This window comes from Pholcus phalangioides, unplaced genomic scaffold, assembly GCF_987345545.1.
Source record: "Pholcus phalangioides strain wild (caught in Gottingen) unplaced genomic scaffold, Ppha-v1.0 ptg000013l_1, whole genome shotgun sequence".
NCBI lineage: Eukaryota > Metazoa > Arthropoda > Arachnida > Araneae > Pholcidae > Pholcus > Pholcus phalangioides.
In genome coordinates this window covers 3003538-3023948 of record NW_028301606.1, presented here as the reverse complement: position 1 = coordinate 3023948, position 20411 = coordinate 3003538, and the positions used below count along the sequence as shown (strand labels likewise).

At 34.8% G+C, this 20411-nt stretch overlaps 1 protein-coding gene across 8 annotated transcripts in view; it reads right to left on the bottom strand.

Moving 5' to 3' along the window:
- LOC149078477 (latrophilin Cirl-like) overlaps positions 1-20411 on the bottom strand; it is a 309115-nt gene that overhangs the window by 26476 nt on the left and 262228 nt on the right. For all 8 annotated transcript variants that reach the window (XM_089240590.1, XM_089240593.1, XM_089240594.1 and 5 more), the window contains 3 exons: positions 11933-11982; positions 11344-11455; positions 675-784 (listed from right to left, as the gene is read on the bottom strand). In XM_089240590.1, the coding sequence (XP_089096716.1) occupies positions 675-784; positions 11344-11455; positions 11933-11982 (272 nt within the window). The remainder of the gene's footprint in view (positions 1-674; positions 785-11343; positions 11456-11932; positions 11983-20411) is intronic.

Here is a 20411-nt window from a genome sequence, read left to right as displayed (position 1 = left end):
AAAGCCTGCAATACTCGAATTCCGTTGTAAATTATTCTCATTCATTTTTTTTTCCAGGATTTTTTCTGCCTGTATGCTTCCGATTTTTTTCAATTATAAGTTCGTTTTCTCCTTCAGAGAGTGGTTTTTTTCTCTCTATATGAAACATTCGCATAGTGTCTTGAGTTTTGCAAAATATCTCGCATATTCCTTGAGCATTTATCATTTCCTTGATTTTCCCTGACTTTTCAGATCACTAGCAACCCTAACGGGAAAATTACTTTTTTTCAAATATCCGTAAAATTAAAGTTATATCCTCTAACAAGAAATGACCCTGCATTCAATATTTATTGCAGCGCTATCTATTTAATATTTATATCAAAAATATATTAAATTATGTATTTATATACTACTATAAAATTCTTCCTAAGAATTCCAATGCTTACAATCTGTGATAACTTGTTTTTGTTTATTTATTCAAATCTCAATTTCTCTTCGTATCAATATTTTAGTTCAATCGTTGATAAAGGAAACTAAAACTTAGAATAGAAGAGTTGATCCACTTTGCCCAAGAAATTTGCCTTTATTTTATAATAGCATACAAATTTATGTTTCGATAAAATGACATCCAATTTCCGTACAGACGATGTGCCACAGCCTGGCGTGGCACATGATAGAGAAAGTTTTGTTCGTACCTTACGAATTGTAGGATCACGATAGTAACTAACAGGAATAACATGGCCACGGCACATCCGATATAGACGAGCATCCGAAGGGTAAGCGGATCCGAGCTCACCGGCTGATCCTGCAAATAAAATGCACAGATGCCATCAAATAACGGAAACAATTCTAAAACGTAGAAAATGATTTACGTAAGCTAAACGTGAATAAATGTCATATTTTATTACATCCTGAAAATTTTTACGCCTATAAAACAGTCAAAATATTGAATATAATATTAAAATGTAGGCCAACTCTGCATAATGGAAAGCACACAAATAATATTCATTAAAATTAATATCATTTATTCATCTCGATAAAGTGAGAAATCGCCGCTTATAACGAAATTTCTATAGACGTATAGTCGATACCGCTTATTAGAGTCATGGATAATGTTGTCAGACGGGTTGCCAGACGTTTACTTGATTCGCAGGGGTATCTGAGATGGATCTGGTAAAATACCAAACTTGTTGTGTGAGAGCTTTCGAGATGGGTAGTGCAAATCCACTTACAGCGAGAGATTTTTGAAGATATGGCGATCCAAACTTGATTGACAGAGGCTTCCGAGAAAGGTCCACTTATAGCCAAGGGTTTTTGAGCTTAGGGGGAAGACGGGATTGGGGGGGGGGTGGTCTGGTCAGCACCTCCTAGAGATAGAAGGCCTCTGCACTGCTTGCCGTAAACGTCATTCAGACTACCTAGCAAGTTCGCCGCACAGCATACTATACACACAGCCACTAGCATATGTGTTTGAAACACAGCATACTATTTCGTTTCTTCTTATTTTGGCGTAGAATCTTCCAGATTGACTCACAAATACCGCATAGTGATTGGATGTGGGACATAGAAAACTCCAATTCTGAGCCCGATCATTTCTTTTCCTCACGACGATGGGGAATTTAGATTATGGGGAATTCGACGATGGGCACGAGCATGAATATTTCTTTCCTGAATATTCTGAGGGAAAATGGACTTCTTACTGACGTCACAAGCAGACTGCGCAGGTCTTCTATCTCTAGAAGGTGTTGGTTTGGTGCACTGGGCCAGGAAGGGCACTGAGTTTTTCTGTTCACAATTTCGGGTTCGGGGGGGGGGGGGGTAGTGAAAATGGACACTGGTCTCGGGTGAAACATTAATTTTTTTTCCCCTCCAGTTACGTCACTGTTTTCAGCTATGAGTCATGACTTGATTCGAAGGGGTATTCGAGATTGGTCATACAAACCCAATTACTATCCTGTTGCAAATGCACATATTGCGTCACTGATTTCACTAATTTTGAAAAATAAACACTCCCATGGGTCACGAAGCTGATCTTACAGTTGGTTTTGGGTCGCGGCTGAAAAAGGTAAAGAACCCCTGCATTAGATAGCTCCATTTTAACGCCTCACAATGGCTGAATAACAAATTTGCTGAATTTTAGCTGAAAGGGAAAAAAAGGGGAATACTCGTTTACCATACGTCCCGTTCGACCAAACGAAATTTATGGTCATCATACTTGAAAAGAAACTTTTACGGATAGTTTCCATCCGAAAGTTGCGTTATCAGAAACCCTTAGTCCCGATGTAATCACATTAAGCGGCGTGGACTGTATTAATAAAAATATATTTTGGGGACAGAAATGTCATCAAAATCGCATTTATCCGGTGGTTTTTCTTTACTCAATGCAAATGATATATCTACAAGTGCCTTATGTTCTTGAAACAAAAAAAAATATTAAAATATAGTTTTTATACTGTGTACATGTATGAACATGTGGTCTATTTTTGTGGAGAAAAGAAACTAACATTCCCTCCCATTTGTCAAGTCATATATAATTCATTTCTCATATATCTCGCGCATCGTATCTGCATTGCGCATACGGGAAAAAAATAAATTAAATAATAATTTCCAACAAATGACTAACCATCTATCATGGCGGGGAAATGTTTTTGTATTTACCAATGTTCTTTTTTTCTTCTGAAGGTTCATTTCTTTTGAGAAATGGTAACGATTGCGATCCATTCGTACTCAACTACAAGCCGTAGATCTTTATTTACGCATTTCAAATGTCAAAGCCGTGTTGAATTTCCATATCTGTGGTATTTTTATCATTTTTAGAACCATAGAATCGAGTACTGCTTCTTGGTATTTACAATATCAGCTTTTTGTATGAGTTGAGTACAAAATTGAAATGATTGTTAAGGGGATCCCAACCATACATGCTACAAGTTCCCCTTGAAAACGCGTAAGAAGCATGCGATGCGTACCCCGAGCATCACGTTATACGCATGCTTCACGTACTCCACCACCCCGCCCTTCAAAAAATGCATTGGATGCTTGTGATACCTAAAAATGCTCAAAATGTGCCTCTAGAAATGTGCTGAAAGCATGCATATCACCCTTAAAACGCATAGGAAGCTTTTCTGGGTATCCATAAAATTCATTGGAGGCGTGTGTTGCGTATTCCTTTGAAAGCAATCGTACCCCCTTCCTCCCCCCCCCCGAAATGCATAATCGGTTTAAGTAGAAAATGCGTAGGATACTGGTTTTACCTTTACACATACGTCTTTTGTATCTACCGAAATGCATAGAGGCTAGCGATCCCTCAAAAACGTATAGGGTACGTGTAAGCTCCTCGGCATGTGTAGGAGGCTCACGGAGCCCTAATGAAGCGTAGCATGCTTGTTTATCCTCTGAGCCATGCGTATGAGTTATTTTCTCCTCCTAGACACACATGCGTATAGGCTTCCTCACCCCCTAAACATGTACGTGTATTATGTGCGTATGAGGTTGGCTTATCTCTAGAAATGCGTATGAAACTGACTCGTCACTAGACATGCGTACGAAGAGATCACGAAAAATATGTGAAAGACATGAACTTGGTATGCGTAAGAAAGAGAAGCTTACTTATCTGAGGATGATGTCACTCTCAGCTATCCATACGAAAGTTGTTGTTTTTTTTAACAGCTGGCTGATTCGACGATATATTTAGAAAAGAGAGAAAATTCAACTGCCCTTGCGGGGAATCAAACCCACGTCCTGAATTAGGTGCGACCGTCCATGGTGTGACCGTTCAGTGCACACGAGCTCTAATGAAAGATCCGGGCCGTAGTGTTCGTTTTCGGGGCCCCCGGGGCAGACTTTTTCCTCGTGGGGGTTCTTCTTGAAAGGGTTATTATTATGCAGACTAAGTGTAATGTTTTTGGCGCCCTCTATTCGGCTCAGAGCACTGGGGCAGTGCCCTGGTTGTCCCAGTCAAGTTGCGGCCCTGGGAAAGATTGAGATATTCATTGCCTTTGTAGTCTAGTGGTCTAGGTCGCTCATCCGGCAAGTGAGAGGACGTATATCCGATTCCCAGCAGGGGTTTTGAATTTTCTATCTTTTCCAAATATATCTTCACATTAGTCAGCTGTTAAAAACCCCCACATATAAGCTTACTTGTCCATAAAAAATACCTAGGAGGCATCCGTTATTTGAAATACAGGTGTGTGTTTGCACTCCTACAAATACCTATGAAGCTTCCTGACGTGATTTGAAATTTTTTTCCGTGTTTTTTTCTTTTACTTCCTACTTTTTACTTACTTCCAAAGGTACGGTAAAACCAAACATGGCCCAGGCTCTGTCCCATGGGGATATAGACGCTGTACCCGTTCCAATAAAACACTGCGTTTCAAAAAGGTACTCTTGCTACTTGTAAACGAAAGTCATACCGCATTCAGAACTATTCTGTAGTGCACACTGATCCTATTTTTGTGACTTATAGAATTTGTTTATTTTCCCGACACATTTTTAATAGTAAGGTGGTTTCAGTAATAAGTACGTCAAAGACGGGTATCTTTCTTTTAAATACTCAAATATTCTATATCTTGCTTGAATGCTCTCGAATCCTAACGCAAGCACTCTCAAAATCATAAATCATAAACGGAGCTAAAGCCACATAAGCTCTTATTTGGTACATGCAATGACTACAGCAAACGATGTTTCGAGTGACTGCACGTGATATCCGGATCAAGTCGCTAATGACATAACTGACTTTCATTTCTCCTTTCCCAAACACACACCCATGGGCACGTCAGACAGACAGAGACATTTCCGATACAAGTCAACATGAAATCTTTCGACATCTGTGCAAAGAAAAATGTCTATCGCAATAACCAAAACTTCTCCAACGAGCTCATATTCCCACGAAGTACTCACGCGGACCGTTCATCTGATCAAAGACAATTTACAGCGGTACAAAAAAATGATTTTATCAATATTATTGATCCGTATGCAAATAGGTAACTTGAACTTCCTCGTTATCCAATGTTTTCTCAGCCTCGTCGGAAAGAAAATAAATTATAAGCACATTTTTCTCAACATTAAAAAGCATGAACAAACCGGTCCATTAAAAAAACAGCCATTATCACACATTATAATTGCCACTGCGATCTGAAAATTGCCCTTCGCCAGATTTAGTGGCTAACCCTAGAACAGTGTTTTTATGCGTGCCGGTTAATTTAAGACGCGTTTCTCTGATTCGCACCTCTTCATTGGGGGGCACGGCAACATATAGATGCGTGCTTGAAACCCTCCTCAAGTGCCAATCTCCACTAATGTCTTGCTCCATCAAAGCCCCATTACCGAAAACTAGAATCGCACACCACCTTCTCTTTTGCCCCCACAAAAACCTTCCATTACTTATACTGTACATACGTACGTTTATATGGATAGATAGATATATAAGGACACATTTTCTGGAGGAGGAGGAAAGTACCTTCACGTTTCTAACCTCGAGATATCATCCTCTCACTCACTCTCTCTCTCTCTCTCTCTCTCTCATACACTTTACCTTATCTTACATGGAAAGCCCCCTTCGAAGAAGCTATCGGCAAAGCACAAAAACCGTGTTAATGACTGATGTTTAAGGCTTTTTTTCCCCCGATGGTTCGTCGTATTAGTAGCCATTAAACAACGCCCACTCTGGATGTTTGTATGTTCAAGCTAATGCTTTATCTTAAAATATATTTCTTTTTCGTAAAGTAGAGGCTCTCGAAGAATAATTGTCATATACAAAATTCGCGATCATTCACGATTATCTGCTGACACCTCTCACGATATGCAATGTGCAGCCTTTTTTGAGTCAATAACTGCGAAAAACTAACGTGTTTAGACAGTAATTGGCCTTTTTTTCTTTTTCAATTAAAAGATTCTAGAATCCTCGTCGAATTCTTCTGAAATTTATAGTTGTGGTAGGAAGTCAGATTCGGCACAGACAGCTAGCAAAGTGGCACGATCGAAGGAAATCCCACTTTAAAGCCGATGTTTAATTGGTACCTGTGAGATTAATAGATCACACACTCACTCACATCGAGTATGTGCTGTGCTGGACATTATTGGGACGTCTGATCCATGTTCATCGACGGCAGGTTTTCTTAACCTTTTGTGCCCCGTGGACTTTTTTGAAAATGATAAGAATACCATTTGCCTCCTTGTTGCAATGGAATGAATGTCGAGGACTCCACAACAGAATATTTTACGTTAAATAATAATGCAAAAACAATGTTAATAGTTTTCTTATACAGCCTCCCAGACTCTCTCTGAATTGTTTTCAAGAATCCTCAAGAGATCCGTTGACTCCTGGTAAAGAATCGCTGATCATCGAAAGCAATGATGAAAGCTACCTACCGGTAAATAATCCGGGCTGATTTTTGTGAGAACACGAACTAATTTTAGGACAACTGAAGACGAGAATTGACATGCATCATCACGTCACAAGGAACATGGCTAAACACGCGCAAATAAAATGCAAGGACAACGTCCACCACTGAATTAAGCTAAACTATGTATTTTTCCTAATCATACGCACACTCCCGGGATATCAATTTGATAAAAAATTTTAAAATTAATACCTTTTCTAACTCGTTATAACCTGTAAATACACGTATAAACAAACTGAAACTCGATCGCTTTTATAACTAATTACAACAGCCTGTTTCAACTTGACGTCTAACTCTTCCAGAAATTTCATACTTAATATTCGATATCACGAGCCTTTTGAAAAATGAGACCCTGACCCTTGTATGTTCAGATAACATTCTTCTTTCTCTTTCAGTTGCGTCAGAATGTCAGACAGCAACTCAGCCTAACTACGTACTAAACTCTTCTTTTAAGGGATCCAATCCACAGCATGGCTAACGAACCTCTTTTGGATTCTTTTCATGGCTTAACGTTAGTTATTATTATTTTTTTTTCATTCTCCCCTCATCGCTTTGATGTTGAACTCCGAAGTATCACGAACGTATTCTTTGCTTGCCGTTGCTGCTGCTGCAGCACCAGAATCCGCGGCTCTTGAAAAGTAACGAGGAAAACATTTCCGAAAGTTAACACCCAAAAGTCGTTAAGGGGCCGAAAAGCCTCTCTCTCTCTCTCACTCTCTCTTCTCGTCTCTTTACTATAGCATTTGCAATAGGAGGTAAAAAGGAGGAGAAGATTGGGCAGAGGTTGTTGGAACTGCAACCACCTGAGACACGTTTTAACAAGAAGAGAGAGAGAGAGAAAGAGATGATGGAGAAGAGAGAGAGGAGGTGGAATCTCTTTTCTCATGGTGACGACTCCTACAGCACTACCACCAAGCACTACATACTACTCCATCCATCCACACACGACTTGTTCTTCTCCACTTTGACTCACCTTCAGCTTGAAGAAGAGATGGTTTGAGAGGGAGAAATAGAGCACTTTCTAAGAGCGAAAAGAGAGAGAGCGAGAGACATTTTGGATGTGAGATGGAATAACACATTCAATCCACCTGCCACCTTGAGGTTGAGTCGCGCATGTAAAGTACTATGTATAAAGTGAAGGAAAAAATGGAATCTTGGAGTGGTGGTAACCTGTCATGAAACCCAACAGATGCAAAGTATAGGTCATTGCGATTTTTGAGAGGTAAAAAAAAAAATCAATTGAATGTCATGTCTCTTGAAATGTGCAAAAATGTAGGGAAGCGTCATTCTCTTTCTTTTTAATACGAAACACCTTTTCATTGTGTTGTCCGCTTCAAGCTGGTTTTGCTTTACAAATATACGGAAAGTGAATGCCAAAACATCATTCACTAAGGATTTTCAAACTAACAAGAATATAGCCACCAAACCTCGGTAGAACGCCACCTCTAGAGACCAAATAAAAATGACTACAGAAGAGGGATGTCTTAATTACAAGTAAGACAAACCCGACATTCCTATGCTAGCAAGAATTTTTAAAAACTGAACTTGCGGTCGGTTTGACGTTATAATAAGGTCTGTATGTACCATGCTCGTTTTGCGATTTAAAATTTCGATTAACCTCAGATCTTTCGATATTTGGCGAAAAATTCTTTATGGATAAGATTATCGCTCAATAACGTCAACTCAACCATTGATTTTTTTTTTTTTAATCCAGAAAATGGCAAAATTTGGCTTGGCAGGATTTCACTATTTTCCTGTCAAACCGAACATGTCCAATAATCGTCATATTTACTCGTTGGAAGATTATAATTTCCTATATTAAACTCGCTGGAACTACGTCTGACTTGGAAGGATTCAGTGACACCCAAAAATCCAAATATACATTTTTTACGGCAAGCGTGGTCATTCTCATGCCACCATAAAATGCCACGGACACTAACAATAAACTTGACTAAATTGGACGGTTTTGCATTAAAATCTGGCGTGATCCTATATATTGAGCATGTAGCACAAATTTCCTCAATACTTAAACGTATATATCTTTTGGAACACCTCTCCATCTCAAAAAAGATTTTAATGAAACCTTAGTGGCAAACTTAAATTTCACCGTAGACATTAATTGATTGATTTTCCCATTGTTGAAATGAAATATCAAAATATAAAACATAAAGTACGTGATTCCGATTTGCAGATCGGTATTTGAAACTTGACGTGTTTGCAAGTCGAAGAATAACTTTATTTATTTTCAAATGTTTATGGAATAGTGTTTGCTAGACGACGTTTTGTAATTTCCATTTTGCAACCATTGCTACTTATATTCATCATCATCACCAGCTGTGACGGACATCGACAATTTGGCGAAAAAATACGGCATGACACATGGTTAGCAGGAATACAGACGCAGGCACGAAAGATATATCAAAGTAAGGCTTCATCAAAGCTGTAATTTTATTTCTGTCAGGAACAACCTGTTGCCCGTTCATGGCGTGCACGCAATTCAAAAAAAGCGCGGTCATCGTGAATAAAAGACGCTCGGGCCTCTAGTATCACGCAAAGAAAATCAACATCAATTCTTTCAGCGGCCCTGCAGACACGTACTCACTTCATATAGGCAGCAAGAACTACTAGGCCGGGGGAAAAAAAAAGTCCCACCTCATACTAAACGAATGGGCAGTAAATATTAGATTAGAGGGTGCGTTTGGAATATCCTGCGAGAGACGTTGAGGGTGAAGAACACATAATGCCTATCAGTATCAATGTTCCCACCGTGCGCCCCCGGAATGTAGTATGACAGGAGATTCGTGACCTGCCTTTTAATACTGAAATAAATCCAGGGACTTGTGCGGGGGTCTGGTTCACGCTTTTATAAAGAACAAAAACGAGAACAAAATTTGGCTGCAATGTTTTTTACAGCCAGCAGATGGAAATTTCGCACGCTTAATATGATACATAACCAGCAAAAAAATGGGCTAGGGAAAGTTAAATTGTACACTTCAATGAGAGTTGCACCCAATGATACTAGAAACGATTCATGGAAGAATCGATCGATCCATCCCTTTCGTACCTAATTATTTTTTAAATAAGTTAATTCCTGAAACTAGAATTAGGCTCAAATGAAGTGTCGAGGAAATAATTTTTTAAAGAATTATTTGCTAAATATTACGCTTTGATTGCTTGAAAACCTCAGTAATTTTCGCTACTTATGATAGTAAATCCAGTAATTCGAGAATGGGGTTTCAATCACTTGTGACTTCGCCGATTCCCACTAAACATGTTGCTAATTGTCAGTGAAATCACCAATCATCATTTACCAGAAACTTTACGCTGGAAACCCCTACTGTATTGTAACGAAAGCAATGCGAATTAATAGCGTTATCCCAATATTGACGAAAATAAACATAGTGTCCTTTACCTCCGGCATGCAGATATAAATAATACTCATTCTGTTCCCCATGGAAATCAGCCGGGACCGCCAATTATTGACGTTATAGCCGAGGCATCGTTACAACCAATGCTGTTATATCCAAGTTTGACAGTAATTAAATAGCGTGATATCCATAGCAATATCGATTGCAGAGAGCTTATGGCTGCACAGTTGCATCTAACACAACTAACTAGAATACAAATTCAGCTCTAATCAGTTGTGTTATGTTGTCGCATCTTCAGCCGATAAAACTTCACCCAGTCATTGTATTAATTATGAAACAAACATAAAACTGTTCCAACCCCGGCTTCAAACAAGGAGTTTGTTTCACAAAAACTCTTTGTTTTTATCCTCCCAACCCTTTGTGCACAAGTGATCGACGAAAAACACGAAGTGCTTCAGAATCTTCTGCATAGTACATGTTTTTCCATCACTAGAAAATTCTAGGAGATGGGAGAAAATCATTCTTATCATTTATATTGTATGAAACAACAACGGAACAAAAGGTAACCGAAGAGGTTAAAGATGACGAAACATAAAGAAGCACCCATTATATCTTATTTTTGCCCCTCGAAAATCATCTTCGAGGGAGAAACTAGATAACATGAGCACGGTATAAAATTTTGAACTCTTGTCTAACTCTTCAAGAAAGAATAAAAGAGGATGCAATCCCCCCTCCCAAACAATGTAACCTCTTCCAAAAATCATGTCTACTCTCCAAAAAGTAGTCATATCCTTCATATTCTTCTCTCATGTTACGACCAGCTACAATGTGCCTACAGTGAAGATCTTTTCTAAAAAAAAATAATAAAAAACAGTCCAGAAAAAAAAGTAAAAATTATAAGAGAAAGTTAAGAGTTAGAAACTATGACGCAAAACAATAAGAAGCTCCTCGAAACAGAAAACCCTCTTCAGAGAAAAAAATTCTGCTGATAACTTGCGGATGGTGGAGAGAAAAAACAAGGGGAGGGGGAGAGAGGAATTCTGGAGAAGAGAGAAATCAAGGACTTCTATGAAGAGAATGCAACCAAAAAAATTAAAATAAAATTGGAAGATAAGAAAGTCCTTCACGCAGTTCATTAAAGAAAGATGAGTCTTTATTTTTTATTCTTTTATATTCAGAAATAAGAATTCATAATATAAGGTATGAAATCAACAACAACAACAAAAACCAAATATCTGAAATATTCAAATAAGTTCTCTTTCGTGTGATCAATATCAAGTATATCTTTGCCCTAGAAAAAGATAACCCACTCCATACAGAATTTTGAGGATTTTGAGTATCAATTTCTTTCAATACACATTCTGAAAAACCATAAAAATTTACTCATACCTCTGAATTACGTCTTATTATACCCGTATCTCTGATTTTATGTCTTTGTGTTTTTCCTAAGCCCTTTAGATAACGTTATTGACGCTAATTGTAATAAAAACTATTCTTTCAAAGAATAATTTCATTACCGAGAGTTCAATGTAAAATCCAAATTATCGAATATTCAAATTTAGCTTAATAAGAATTTAAAAGTGGAGTTGTGAGCATACCTGGGAGTCAGACTGATGCATTATGATAGCGAGGTTTGTCAAATGGCTACACTGGCAAACTGTATGAGTACGATTGGAATATTTAAGCCAACACCCTTCCGTGGACCAGCTCCTATTTTTGAGAAAAAATAAATTGTATTATTTTATTCACTTAACTATCCAATATGCAATCAGAATAATGTAATTATTTGATACTTTTAAATATAATGAAAAACACTCATGTGCTAGTCGATATGAAGATTTTCGAAGCAAAAATCAATTGATTGAGACACATTTTCAGTTTGTTAATTGTAGTTATAATTAACAAATTAATAATTATTTTAAAGAATTATAATTCTATAAAATAATTCATAAAATTATATTCACTGACAAGTATTACATGTGAGTAAAACTTCACATACGGGAATATGACATCACTCATATCTAATATAAATTGCTATAGATTTGAGAAAGACATTAATTATTCACTAGATGACAAAAAAATATAGTTTTAAAAATATCATTATCAAAGAAAATATTTTCTCCTTGAACGAAAATTCCCTGAAATTTTTAATTTGAATATGTATTCACTGTATAGAAAATTATTTACCTTATTTGGTAATCCCAGAATACACACATTGGATTGGAAACATTTTCTACCTGTAATTAAATTAGTAAATTCACATTAAATACTCAATCGTAACCGTTGAATAAACTGAATTACACATTTCATTAAAAAAATTATCAGATAAATATTATTTGATCGAGGAAAAGCAAAAGTTCCAAGCTTCTTTTTCCTACACATATTTAACCGTATATTAAATGATGATCACTTTGAAAACACCGATAAGAAATGAATAGATTGAAACATTATACGGCAGTGAATTTCAATTAACACCAAAATCACTGTGAATATCAAAAAAAAATGCGCTAAAAATTTTTGAAAGTATAGTAATTTCCGGTTTTAAAGGAAGAAAGTGTAGATTTTTTCATTTAAAAAGTTTTTCCCCCTTACTAATTTCAAAAACAGAATTCAATATGATTTTCAGAATCCTTTTTTATAGCACAGTTTCAAAAATTAAAGCATTAAAAAAGAAAATGCGTGCGCGTTTATAATAATAATAATAATAATTCTCATAATAAAAACACATTGAAATTCCAACTTTTTCAATTTTCTTCTAATTAAAATATGAAAAATCGCTGCGAGAGCCAATTTTTTTTTCTTTTTTCCCCTTGATGGTTTTTACTACAGCTGCGAGTAATTACAAAGTAATTATTTTTAATAAGAAAAAATATTAAAGAAATTAATTTGGATATGGAATTTTTAGTTTTACCTATTTTGTTTCACTAAAAAATTATTCGTGTTTTCAAATTTAATAGAAAATAAACACAAGCCAGGATATTTTTTTAACCCGTTTCAAATATATGTATCCATCCTCACTTGTTCCGTAAATTAAATCCCATTAAATTATTGTAATTTTTCGGGAGTAAATTACATGAATAATTGCACCGTAAATAGAAGAGTTTTTTTTAATACTCGAGAAGTCTAAAATTATGCATAATAAAATTATTTCGTTGATTTTTATGTCTAAAAATTTCGTTAATAAAAAAAAAAAAGTCTTGACTTCGGTAATGATGTTCCTGATAAAATTTGACTCGGGAAAAAAAGTCATCAATTATCCTAATAAAATATTTTATGTTTAACGAAAATATCACGTGAATATTCTCGATTAGCGAAGGAAAATTAATGTTTTGAAGAAAAAAAAAGCATCATGCCTAAACGTTTTTTGTAGAGTAGCCTAGATTGAAAACGAATTATAATAATGTATCGGATAAATTTTCATTTGTGTTAAGGATGAGAAGTTTCATTAGAAACCATTCAAGTTGATTTCTTGTTGGATTTCTGAAATTTTTTCTGTATTTCAAGGTTCAAAACTGGAGATGTGATATTCAATTGAATATGAAAATTGCATTTTTAAAAGAAACTTCAATTTTTGATTGTGTTATTGGTGACTTTTCAAAAAATTTGGAAAAAAAAATTGCATATTTGTTTACTTGAAATTGTTCAGCGGAAAAACTATCGAAAATTCAACTACTCTAGTTGAATATTCAATTGTAAGAATCTTTCATTTAATTATCTAATTAATCGACAAATTTTTAGCAATGGAAAAAAAATGAAAGAATTTTTTTTTAAATAAATTCGGGAAAAATAATGCGAAACAGATATTTATTAGGCAGCATTGTTGATACTTATACATGAAGACATCGATAGTAAATCGTAAGGAACTTGGAATTGACCGACATTATGTATAATAATAAACATGGTGTTCATCAAGTTTCGACAATATAGAGTCTTGATGGGGTTTTTTTTCTGAAAACTAACTACTATTTCTTTTCAATCCAATATGATGTTGGTAAATCTCTCTTCCCAGCGTTGAAGAGATATCTCGGCTCCTGAAAAGCCTCTTATTCCAGTATTGTCAAGTCCAGTTTTTTTCGTAAATTTTATTTCTCAATGGAACACTTTTCCCTAAGACGCCTAGATATACTAATACTAGGCATTTCAAGGGGTTCTACTTTTCCATATACAGTGAAACCTCGATATAGCTATACCCTACGATATTATAAGCAAGAGAAAATATCGTTGTATAGGGGTTATCGTTAAATTGGGAGGCAGCAGCATTACCACCAAACGCCACAAAATTTATGCTATTTTTAGACATCTCTTCTGGATTGGCGTTGTTAGTACCACACCATAAAATGCATTCATAAGCATTTATTCACAACAAAAAAGTTCTAATTGATTAGATGATTAATAATAAAATTCAGTTGGTTGTTCTACGCTGTAAAATGGTTTACAGCACAATCTCCTTGTTTACTACGTGGAGAGTAGCTTCATGACAACTTCATTAACACTTTCAGAGAGTGGATAGTGCGAAATACAGATGTTATCAAACATCCTCGAAACAACAAAACTAGTGAGGTATTAAAAAATATATTCATGGTGATTTTGAGTGAAAATATAAAAAATATCGTTGTGGAGAGAGAAGTTTCGAAATTCCTAAAAATGTATCGTTATAGAGGGATTTGTCGTAGTAAAAGATATTGTTGTATCAAGAGCAGTTTAGCATCAGATTATAGGCAGTTTCAAACAAGATTAGCAAAAATATCGTTGCAGAGAGATTTATCGTTATATCGAATATCGTTTTATCAAAGTTTTACTGTATTCTTTATTTTGCATCTGCTGAAAATCTGAACGAAACCTATTTCATTAAATCAGATATGGCATTTTATAGTGAGTTTGATAATCTCTATGCCGAGGAAAGGGTTAAGAAGACATATTAGTTACTCAAAATTTCTAGTCTGAGGTCATTTTACGTAAAAATAAGCCATACTTATTCCAGTACGACTAGAAATAAACATTTTTTCGGAAATTATGGCTCGGAAAAATATAAATGATAGTATGAAATATATATAGTATAACTCTTAAAAAAAACGACAACATCGGCACTAAACATACGGCACCCTCACAAACTTCTCATCCCGATTCAAAGGAAAATAAGCACTCAAAAAAAACCTCTTCTCACTCATCCGAGTAATACAAGATCTCTCTCTCTCCAGCTCAATCTCAAAAAATCAATGAATGGATTCAGTTCAGAATTTTTTTACGAGTACCATTCAATATAAGCACAGAAAACGATATCATGGAAGTAGAAAAATAAATTTGCGAACGGCATGAAAAATAGGGCAAAATACAGAAAAAAAAATCCCTAGAAAAATTCCAAAATAGAGGAATATAATGATAAAAAATATAGAGTGAGAGAGGGGTCAATCTATTACCATGTCTTCCAGATCATTAACATGCACCAAATAAAAAGGAACATGCAAGTTTTGAAACGTGCTGGATAGCGTTTTTTTTTTTTTTTTTGCTGTTCTTTCTCGCTGAGTTTCTTCTCCCATCACCATCTTATACTTCTATACAGTAATAAGAAAAGTCTTTTTGCCCGACTTCCGAAGCATGTATATCATGGAATGCTCGAAGAACTTCTGAACTTCTGTAGAGAAATTCTTCTTGAAAGAATTCAAATTCTTCTCTCTCTCTCTCTGACTCACACACATACATGGTTGAGACTAGAATTGAGATCGTGGCAGTTCCAATTCACCATTGCCTTCTTTCTTTTCTTTTTTTTTTTACTTCGCCTCACGATATATCCCAATCCTTCAACCAGTATGAGGTATGAAGAAGAGAAGAAATAAGAAAAAAATAAAATTTCAACGAAGAAAAGTTCCCACAGAAAAGAAAAAATATATGCGTCTTTTCTTTCTATTCTTGCTTTGAAATTTCGCATTTCAATGTTCAAGTCGGGATGGAAGGATATTTTTCACATTCAATGGCCGACGTGAGACCACCAATCACTGCCTTAATGTTGGATTCTACGATGGAATTCAGTGATTTCAGTTGCTTACTCCAATCTACAGTACATGAAACTTGATCTCCAGTTCTAGTATTTTATCTAAAACTGGTACAAAATGATAGCAAAGCTATGATATTAACGTATCCTTTTTCCTTGATCAAGCCACAATCGTTTTATGCTAACAAAAGAACATCACGCTGTGTGTGGAAAAAATTCTCAAACTAGGTTTTTACGCCATCTATTGACAATGAATGAAACTGTATGTTGTGGAAAAATCCTCTAATCGCCCCGAATATTTGCAGTGTGTTCAAATTCTACGTTAAGTTATTGTAATTATTTTTCTTGTGTTCTGTAAAGTATTCATTTTCCTGAGATGAGCATAAATAGAGAAAGCTGCCATCGGAAACGGGCGACTAAGAATTTCATCACTAAAACAATTGAAAATTGTAAGTGGTTTGTCATCTGACCCCCACCCCCTCCCCACAGCCAGTGTCAGTAAGGGGTTACTAAGGGGGAGCCGCAGGATGCGTTTCGGAGCAAAACCAATCCTAGAAAATTTCTCATCAACCTGAAATTTTATGTTTTAATTTTTACCATAATATTTTTCTTCATATTTTAGTTAGTGATACAATTTCGTGTTCTAATTGTAGAATTTTTTACAGAATTCTTTCGAGCAAACTTCTATATTCATAAGTGTAAATTTCTTGCAAAAAATAGGGGAATATTTAATAGGATCATATTGAATACTAATTTTTTTATGACTTCACTTTCCTTAAAATAATAAACTTTCGATTCATGGAAAAATTCTTTTCTCCACTTAAAATGTATGATTTATTGAACTTTATTTTGTATTATTTTTAAAATTCATTAAGTATTTTTATTTTAATGCATTTAGCTTTTCTTATGCTTATTTCGTGTTATTATTGAAATATATTATAAAATTCTGTTATTTAGTAGAATCATTAAAATTTATTGTAAACTTTACTTATTATTTAGTATTATTAAAATCAGTTATTTCGCATTCCTCATAAAAATAAAAAAAAGTTTTATAAGATTAAAATCCAATATATTTTATTTTCATAATTACACTGTCATTAAAATAGTAAATTTTTGATCCTTTAAAAAAATTTATTTCCACTCAAAATTTATGATTTTTATAATTTTTCCAGAAATTTGTTAAAATTTTTTATTTTTAATTCCTTACAAAAATGGAAAAAATGCAAAAGAATCTAAATTAAGTATATGTTTTTATTATAGTTTCGCTTCCCTTAAATTTCATTTCATTTTCCTTCAGTATCGATCTTTTTATAAATAACTTATTCACTTTTAACCATAGCTACTTTAGTTTTTTATCCTCTTGCAATTTATGATGTATTAAATTTTTTTTATCATTGTTAAATCATGATTAATATTATTAAAAAACTCGTTTATGATGTGTTTAAATTTATTTATCATCAAAATTTATCATTTTGAATTCTTCACAAAAATTGCAGAAAACTTAGAATCTAAATCTTTTTTTTCGTAATTTCACTTTCCCTAAATTGGTTAATTTTTGAAACTTTACAAAATTCTTATCTCCACGTAAAATTTATAACCAAAAAAAATGATGGCATCATCTTACAATTTTTTCTTACTGATTACTTTAGAGGAGAAAAAAGTTTTGAAACTACCTCTATACCGGTAATAAGTTTTGTTTTTTTCTTATATCCTTCGTTTTCTTTCCTTTGTTTCTTCTAATAATAAGATCAGATATATAAAAGAAAAACAAAAAAAAGATTCCAGAACGCACACGCACAAAGCTAACTTAATCAGCGGTTTTTGTTCATCGGAAGAAATTAACTAATTATCAGTGTCAGGAGCAGATGCTTCAAAGATAAGTGGTCAACTAAGATAAGTCACCATAACAGAAGAAAGGCGTTACCTAACGAAACACGCGGTCAACATACTTATCTCTATCACTTCTTTTTTATCTTTTTTTTTTCCTATCTATATATAATATATACTCAGTTATCTCTTTTTATTACTTATTTTTTTGGTCAGACATTGATGTTTCTTTAATGCTTTTAATCGATTACGTCTATTTATATTCTTTAAGGAAAAAAAGAAATATCTGCGTAATAAATTAATGTATAATTATAGGGAAAAAATGTTTTTGACGGAATATTTATTTAAAAAAAATTATAATTTTTGTTTAATTTATAGCTTTTCTACTTAAATTTAAGATGCATAAAAACTTGAGAGTCCTTCAAGGTGTTGCATATAAGTATTCATTACCATTTGACGAGAAAAAATGAGTTCTAATGAATGCATCTGATTTAAAATTTTGATATTTTATTTTCGGTGCAATTCGTGTCTATTATTGTTACCAGATTTTACTTACTAAAGCCACAAATTACGGATATCCATTGCCGATCATACACCCTTGCGACTTGAATGCAATCATTGAGACTTAAGCAGGAGATACATTCAGTTATCGGAAATAAGCATTCAGCGATAATTTATTCATCCTTTAACCAGCATAGCTGAAATCACTATACCTCTTGTATAATAGAATATCTTTTTTTATGAAGTAATCCCTATTCTGATTTTCTGCATGTGCAAAATCAGAGGAGAGGCAAATGTGTTCTATTAAAAAATCCGTCTTACAAAATATCTACGCTGGTCATTTGTGAAATACAATACATGTCAGAAAACCAGATATGTCGTCAATGCCGATAAGGGACTAAATTGACTTTCTCTACCGCAATTAGAGCTGAATTGCGCCAAACATAGAGATGCGAAATGTTGGAATTTGCATTAATATCCTTTTCATTTTTTTTTCTCTTGTTCCTTATCCCTTAATAATTAATTTTTCTGTATTTTATAAAGTCTCGATACTGATGACTTCCACCATACGGACGTCTGCTATCACTGATGAAATGTCATAAAGAACATTGAGAAAAATTTCGAAATTTTCGTTTAATCGACATCAGTAAAAACTACAATAAACAGATTTGAATACAGGAAACTAGAACGATCTTAGCTAAAAGAATTTTCGTCAAATATTTACGACTTGTAGTGTGAACAAATTATTTTCAATTACATTCTCGCAGAACAGTTCATAAATTGGGAAGACAAATCGAAAGATCTTTCAGATTCCTTCTGGAAAGATTCGGACATGAATTACAAAATACGGACGTTTGCTAAACCTAATACATACTGTATTACGGAAAAGAAACCGGAATAAAAATGAAAGGCATGATTTTTGAGAAAATTTCAAAACTTTTCTTTAATCGATATTAATAATGACTAAAATAAATAGCTTTTGAATGAGACGAAACTTGGACGTCTAGCACAACATTCGTCAATGTTTACCAAATATTTACCACCTGTACCATGGACAAATTATTTTCTATTGCATTCTCTCGGAGCAATTCATAAATTGGAAAGAGAACGGGAAGAAGAAATTAATGCCACTACAAACACAAAATATGTGATCCTACTGAATAGAAAGGAGAGAGAGACATTATACATGATCCATCCACAGCATTTCCTCAGGTTTTTAGCATGCAGGCTTGGGTTGTACCAACAAACTTGTCTTGGATCAGAATATCACTCCCTAGGTCCGTGTCTGATGAAATGCGTTATGGGAACTGGAGACTTCTACCAAGAAAAATGGGAAAGTCTCCGTCTCTTTCTTAGCATTTCTTATACTTTTTTTTTTCTCTCCGGGACAGAAATAACCGTATTCGGGATCGGGAAAATGTCGGAAAGCTCCCCGAGTTTTTTGTCTTTCCCAAGAGGAACACAAAAGAAAGCAGAAAAAGGGATTTCCCATCCCTTATACTCATTCTTTTTTTTACCCGGCCAACAGAACGACCTCTTACCCTGATTCTTTTTGCCATTTTTTATTTTTTTGTTCCCATGTAACCGGTACCTGAATGGAATGCTAACTTCCCGTTTCCTAGACGCTCACAGCACAGATACACAGAGAGAGTAAGGAAATGTATGTGTTTTCTCAAGTCTTTCGGCTGCCGCCGCCACCGTGAGTAGCATGTTTTATGCGGAAGAAAGTTACAGCCTGGCAACTGTGACTTGATACAGCTGCACGGGAGCGAAATGGTCTAAAGTCTAACGGGAGAGACAATGCAAAAGCTCCTACGAAAAAATTCCAAAGAGGATAAGAGAATTTTTTTTTTTTTAAATAAGAAAAAGGCTTCCATGGGGGTTTCCATGGGGAATAAAAAATTTACCAGGAAAAACGGGAGGCTTTGATTTTGAACAAAGACAGAGATTCGATTTGTTTTAGCGTATAGCTACCATGACTTGTTTTAGGATTATAGTTAATATGCGTTAAATTCCCTAAATTCGTTGATGGTACGAAATAAATCAGTGCTTTTCTGAATTTGACTTGTTTTAGGATTATAGTTAATATGCGTTGAATTCCCTAAATTCGTTGATGATACGAAATAAATCAGTGCTTTTCTGAATTTCCTTGAGGCATGCCATTTCTGTATTGTCTTTTTACTGTTTGTAGAAATTTTGTCGATCAGAAAACATTCGTAGCCAAATGGAAGAAAGTTAGAAAAATAAACGCATTGTTTGAAGATATTGGCGAATCGGATTTTTTGATTTAACGAATCCGATCTGTTATTTAGTGGATTTGGCATTATTCAGTCCCAATTTGGCGGTCGC